Here is a 6,402-nt window from a genome sequence, read left to right as displayed (position 1 = left end):
TAGGAGCCGCACAGTCAGGAAATGCACTTTCTTCTTATTAGTCACGTCCTTTCTGAGAAATTATTCTACAGCTGTCTTTAGTCAGTTGTAAAAGACACTTTAAGTTTTGTTTTTTGTTGTATGGATAATTACATTTTTATGGTGCATGAACAGGATGATTTTCTTATTTTAAAAGCCTGTGAAGGCAACAGTTACACAGAACCTTTAGGACTGAAAATATTCAGGAACACCATATCAGTGTATAGATAACGGCTTTCAGTATCCAGAACAGAAAAAAGTCCCTTAAAATGTCAACGAAAGTATTTATTTTTAACATTTTGTAGATTGTGTGTATAGTATTTCCTGCAAGAGTGATAAAACTTATGTACAGTTGTTGCATTTTGATCATACTCTATTATCCTTTTGTCTGCATCAAGAAAAATAAATTAAGTATTAGTCCTACACTTTTCTTTTAAAATAATTACTTTTGAAAAAGAGAAATCTGAATCTCTTATTCCTGACAAGAAAAAAAAAAAAAGCAAAATGGAGTAACTTTTTATGCATTGGGTTCAACAATGCATTCTTCTCTTTCCTTTCGATTTTTACACACAAAAAAAATACTACGACTTTTATTTTGACATCTCACACGCCTGCGCCTGATTGGCTCGTTTTTCCGATGACGTGTACACAGGAAATGGCCACGCAAGCGCCTGGATTGGAATCATAACATTGCGTTTAAGTCACTTTACTCGTCATGTCGCTAGATATTTAACATTTTAATTTAGCTGTTTCGTTGGCAGCTACATGAAGAGTATTTACGGGTTCGAGTTTAGAGAAAAAAACAACATATTTCGCGCGCGCAGCTGTTAAAATATGGGGATGGTTGCAGTGAAAACTAACCTGCAGCGACTAGCGTTGGCTAGTTAGCAAATGGCTGCTCGGCTGTGTGTGTCTGTCACTGAGAGAAGTAAGTGAACTAGTGTTACTTTTAGTTTAACAACTTTACGACATGTATCCCTCTCGTACTCTATTTGTCTGTCGAGTTCTTCAGAATGTCAAAATAAAGCAAAAAAAGGCAACTTTAATGCTAATTTGGAAGCTGTCACCTGAGAACAGTGGGTTCTTGTAGCCTGAGTTGTGTCTTTGTGGATTATTTCAGATGACAAATCGACGAGTGCGATTGTAGTGGAGCTGCTATGAAGCTGGTGCCTGTAAATGTGACTCGGACTCTCTGCTGACCAAAACAGTCTGTTTGTAATCGAGATGTTTCGTCTGGAAGAACTGGCAAACATTGCCCTCAGGGTGCCCAGCATACTGGTGTTGGACCTGCTGTATAAATGTGACATAGAAGGTTTGACAGAGAACCTCAAGGCCAAGAACGAGGACATGCTCTTCAAATACAAATACGTCATCTGGAACATGTACTACCTTGGTAAGTATTCATGTGACTGACTGTGTGCCAGGAATTATCCTAGTTCACTCATTCACATCTGTTTGTTTGAAACACATTTGTTCTGAGTTTGGTTTATTCAAACTGTTACTGAACTGTCCCTAAATATGACCATAAGAATGATTACATTTATTTATGTGATCAACAACACCACCACACATTTATTTACTCCATTTATTTAGCTCCAATGGGATGTTTTGCGAACAGACAGAATTGACTCTCATAGTTATTTTATTAAGTTTCCTTTGTTGATAAAGCTGCTGGAAATTTGATGTAAATGGAAAAGTTCTGTAATGGCCTAATAACATTGACAAGTGTTACATATATTTACATAGGTGACAGATTTAGACTTTGCTCAACTTGTAGAATTAATTTACAATAAGAACAGTGCACAAAATGAATTTTTAATCTGATTAAGTGTTTTTTAAGATCATGTATATTCTAAAACAGACTTGTGTTTTGCTTTATAAAAAGCTTGAAAGTTTTGCAAGCTTTATTTTATGTTTTTTCTATTATAATTTGTATAAAACACACGACTTCTATGCGCCCATCATAAGACCTGATGTGTTATGGTATGACGCCGTTTGTGGGCAGTTTCTTGTCCGAGCTTTAACTGTGTAACTCTGTAACATAAGAGTGTCAAACTGCACAGCCGGACACCTCATAGGTCAAGGATATTCCTTACTGAAATCAAGATCATGGGGTCAAAGGTCAAAGTCACAGGTGACCTCTTTGTGAAAACCTTGTCCAAGCTCCAGTTTGACATCAGAGTAGCAGGAATGTCAAAGCCCTTGTTCCCTAGATTTGTCCATCCATCAGATAGTCCACAGTAAGGTGTCCATGGTGTAACTCCACAAATGTCATCAGACTGTGGCTCCACATTGGATCTTATTTTTATTAAGACCACTTCCACTAAGGAAATAGGCTGGTAGTCTTCAGCTGGTTGGTTCTTCACTTTGTAACTGCTACCTGCACTTTCATGTTCTTTAATTGAGCCATTTGTTGATTTTACACCCTGGACAACATCGTCACTGTCAGTGAAACTGACCTTTCACCCCACCACAATCATGTATACACTTAACAGACGCGTGTATTTTGAATTGTTGTGTGAGGAAATCCATGCTTTGGGTTTTGATTCCTCTGACAATTTACTGACTGGTGTGTTACGTACCGTTGGCAGTACTCTGGTTTGGATGTGGGTTGCCACTGTAGCTAATAACTGTTAAGTCATTATAAATTTTATAGCATTTTCTTGTTCCAGCTTCTTATTTGGGGTGCATCTGTTTTTTTTCCCCTGATTGTATCACTGTCAGTTTAACTCCTTCAAGTTTTAAGTTGTTGTTTGTTTGTAATCCTCAGCTCTCCAGGCTTTTTTTTTTCTTTTTTCTGGTTTCTCTTAGCTGTTCAAGTAACACACACACACACACAGAAAGAAAGAAAACAAAACATGAATGCTCTGCTTTGTTTCCCAGGTCACCTGGTAAATGTGGTCGTATTAATTCTGCCACTGAGGCACATTGTGACGCTCTACCTTCACTTCCTTGTTGCCCTTCTTCTGTACATGGGGCATCAGATTTCCAAGTGAGTTCCTGTATTACTAATACTGTTCGTACGTATCGAGATGTGTCATACTGGGCACCAGAGTTCATAATTATTCCAACAATAACCAGATTAATCATTTGTGTAATATGCTGATCTTACTTGCATTATGTTGAGGTAGTTACCTTTTTATTTGCAGTATGTTTTATCAGGGTTTTGCTGCATTTTGTGTCACGCTGTTGCTTTAAGCCAGCCTGGCATGGAGTGCTTAAACAACGCCACACCTTTGTGATGAGAAAGAAACCTGAATAAAGTTGTCATACAGACAATTTAGGCTTCTAGTGGGTGCAGACGTCCCTGTTTTATGCAATGTGGGGCTCATTTGTTATTGAGACATAAATAGTAATGAGTGGAATATCCTATATCCAACTCATAAACACCATAATCTGAATATCTTCCTGTTTGGAGGCTGTTCAGATGTCAGTAACCATGTAATCCTGCATCCTCACTGTGTGGAGCAATGTTCATTTGAATCAAGCTTTTTAAAAACCTCTACATTTTCTGAATATATATCTATGAATGGATAAAAACCAAAAGCTCTCACATTCCTGAATTTGGTAAAATAAGTTAAAAAGTTTAAGAACCTTTTGTACAGGATCCTAACGCATGTCTGGATTAATTTTAGCTGTCCTTTTAGGAAAATATTTGTCAAGAACACATTAGTGTGAGCCTGTAATTTCAATGTTTGGTTTTGTCCTTTTGGTTTTTAAGGGATTATGTTCACGAGGAGCTGCAGTACGGATATGACGGGGCGGTGTATCTTGATTCTGTGGCCTTCAACAGATTTGTTTCTGCCATGACTAGTGAGTACCGCAACAAGACTTCAGTTCCACGCTTGAGCGTTTTGGCTCAAGAAGGATTTAATATGGCGGAGTGGACTTTATAATGGTGCACACCGACTGTTGTTTTTAGCCCCTCAGTTTACAAGTCTGCTGATCCATTTCTTCATAGTGTGAGTGCTGAGTCAGTATTCCAGCTGTTGTTTTACTGTTTAAAGTTACTTCTTTACAGTTTTTTTTTGGCTCGTTCAGGACATTACAGAAATTCCCTTTTTGAATTATTTAAATGTTTTTCTCTCGTTGAAATGCATCAGGATCTCTTCAGATCTTTAAAAAGCAAAACAAAACGTGCTCTCTGAACTCTTTTTGGCATCCTTGCTCTATTTGTGTCTCCTTATGTGTCCTTTTTGTCTCCTTGTTGTCTTTGCTCCTCGTCTTATTTCTTCTTATTATTCACAAATTTCAACAAAGTTCTTCTACACTCGGTGCTCAAATTGCAAAAAAAAATCTATGTTATAGTGGTGGCATTAATAATGCTACGACTAATAATGATGATGATAAGAATATTTTACCTTTATTTGTCTTAGAAAAACCCAGGAGATTTAAAATCTCATTAAATTACGAGGCTGTCCTGACCAAAACAACTAAAATTCAGCACACACAGGGGAAAAAACTTTACAATCAGAGAAAATTTGAAATCTTATTAAAACTATAAACAATAACAGACCTAACATTCCTTGAAGAGATTCATATCGCCTGTTGCCTTTCATACCAGAGATTTAAACTAAGATCATCTTGAGAAATGACAGTTATAGCCATTTTGGTCATACCTGGAAATTAACACTACATGGGATTCTACTAAATCTTGCAGGATCTGTTAGTGCTCAAAATATGTTTTGGGAATGACTCTCAGCTACTACCACACCAAATTTTAGCTCAACATCTGTAAAAATGTACTGCGTTATAGCCATTTTTGGTGGCAGTCTTGAATTAGGTAAACTTCAAATGTTAATCAGCTGTAGATGTACATCCAATAATTACTTAATAAGAGTATCACTGAAATCCCTCTTGTGGTTCACAAGATATTTTGCTAACAGACAAGCAGACACAAGCATAGACATTAAAGCCTGTATTTCTCCTTTAACCTGCAGGAGAGAATAAAAACTGCAAACAAGTCAGATAATATAGTCAGTAAGAGTGTTAATCAGTCAAATCATTTATATTCAGATGTTTAATTGGAATCTCCTTAGACCCAAACTCTAGCATGGTATGCATTTTTAACTTCTCTTAGTTATTTGGCCTGATTGGGACCTGATGAGTGTAAAAACAAAGATTTATCTTTTTATATTTTATATTGCAGTCTATGAGAAAAATGATGTCCACATATGTGGACGCAGGGTCCTAGGAGGTTAATATAAGATATTAATTTATGAACAGTATATTGTTATAGTGGTGGTAGTAGGTTAAGTTTATACAAAGCTTTATAATTGAGTTTTTTTGTTGTTGTTACTAATTAAAGGTCAGATCATTCTCAGCACGCTGTGTGCCTTCCTGATGAAGACCAGAAAGGTGTGGTTATTCTCTATGCACATGCTCCCCCTGCTGGCCCGACTCCTCGCTGCTCCTCATGCCACTCTGGTAACAGTCAACACCTTCTCCTTGGGCCTGACCGTGGCCGGGAGCGCCGTGTTCCTCCTCTCCAATCTTTTCGTGCCGTATCGTCTCGCGAAGGCCGCCTATTCAGAGCTGCTTCACGTTGAGGTACCCGCGCTCTGAAACCTGTGGCGGTGTGAGCTGGTGTAATTGTAAAATGAACCCCTTTTTTTTTGTTCTGAGCATATATTTTTAGCTGTTTTGACTTCTCCTCATCAGGTTTCCTCTCCTGCAGGTGATCGAGCTCTACAGGCTCTTGGCTGTGGGGATCTCTCTGTGGAACCAGTTTGCTGTCCCGGTCCTCTTCAGCGTCTTCTGGTTTGTTCTGTTCACCGTCCAGCTGTTCTCAGACATGATGTCTGTCAGCACCGCAGCAACCCATCAGGGAATCTTGTTCTTCCTGTTACTAAGGTGCCACGTCACGTGATTTGTTCCTGCTCCTTCTTAGTAGTGGTTCATTACTAGGTATTCACTTTGCTGTATTTGTTGAACCCTGCAGCGTGTCTGAATGTTGCGCCACGCCGTACTCCCTCCTGGGTCTGACCTTTGTGGTGTCCTATTTGGCTCTCGGACTTCTCAACCTATGCAAGTTCTGCCTGGGAGGTTATGCAGCGGTTCAGAATGAGAACGTCATGCACAGGTGAGGTGTCGGCTTGTTTTACTTAACTTTAGTTACTGTAAATTTAAACATACAACCATGTATAACATTTAAAACTTCACAAAGACTGGACAGTGCATCTACTGATCTATAACACCAAGATTGGCAGTTTTCATACAATGTTTTTAATGTTACAACCAGGGGTGGAAATTAGCACCCGCCACCGGCCAAATGCGGGTAAATATTTGAAGTGGTGGGTGAATTTGATCAACACACACGCCACTGTGGCGGGTTGGCAATTTGAACAGAAAAGGTGTTATTTGTCCTCCTGACATATAGGGGGC

At 38.6% G+C, this 6,402-nt stretch overlaps 1 protein-coding gene across 1 annotated transcript in view; it reads left to right on the top strand.

Annotated features, from left to right (window-relative positions):
* The first annotated feature begins 665 nt into the window (after positions 1-665).
* zmp:0000000662 (RING finger protein 145) overlaps positions 666-6,402 on the top strand; it is a 13,288-nt gene continuing 7,551 nt past the window's right edge. Inside the window, exons 1-7 of the mRNA XM_017410803.3 lie at positions 666-946; positions 1,139-1,411; positions 2,902-3,010; positions 3,740-3,831; positions 5,327-5,568; positions 5,696-5,871; positions 5,960-6,100. Coding sequence (XP_017266292.1) covers positions 1,243-1,411; positions 2,902-3,010; positions 3,740-3,831; positions 5,327-5,568; positions 5,696-5,871; positions 5,960-6,100 — 929 coding nt within the window. The 5' untranslated portion in view covers positions 666-946; positions 1,139-1,242. The remainder of the gene's footprint in view (positions 947-1,138; positions 1,412-2,901; positions 3,011-3,739; positions 3,832-5,326; positions 5,569-5,695; positions 5,872-5,959; positions 6,101-6,402) is intronic.

Source organism: Kryptolebias marmoratus, linkage group LG10 (genome assembly GCF_001649575.2).
Source record: "Kryptolebias marmoratus isolate JLee-2015 linkage group LG10, ASM164957v2, whole genome shotgun sequence".
NCBI classification, from domain to species: Eukaryota; Metazoa; Chordata; class Actinopteri; order Cyprinodontiformes; family Rivulidae; genus Kryptolebias; species Kryptolebias marmoratus.
This window is presented reverse-complemented; position numbering and strand designations above follow the sequence as displayed.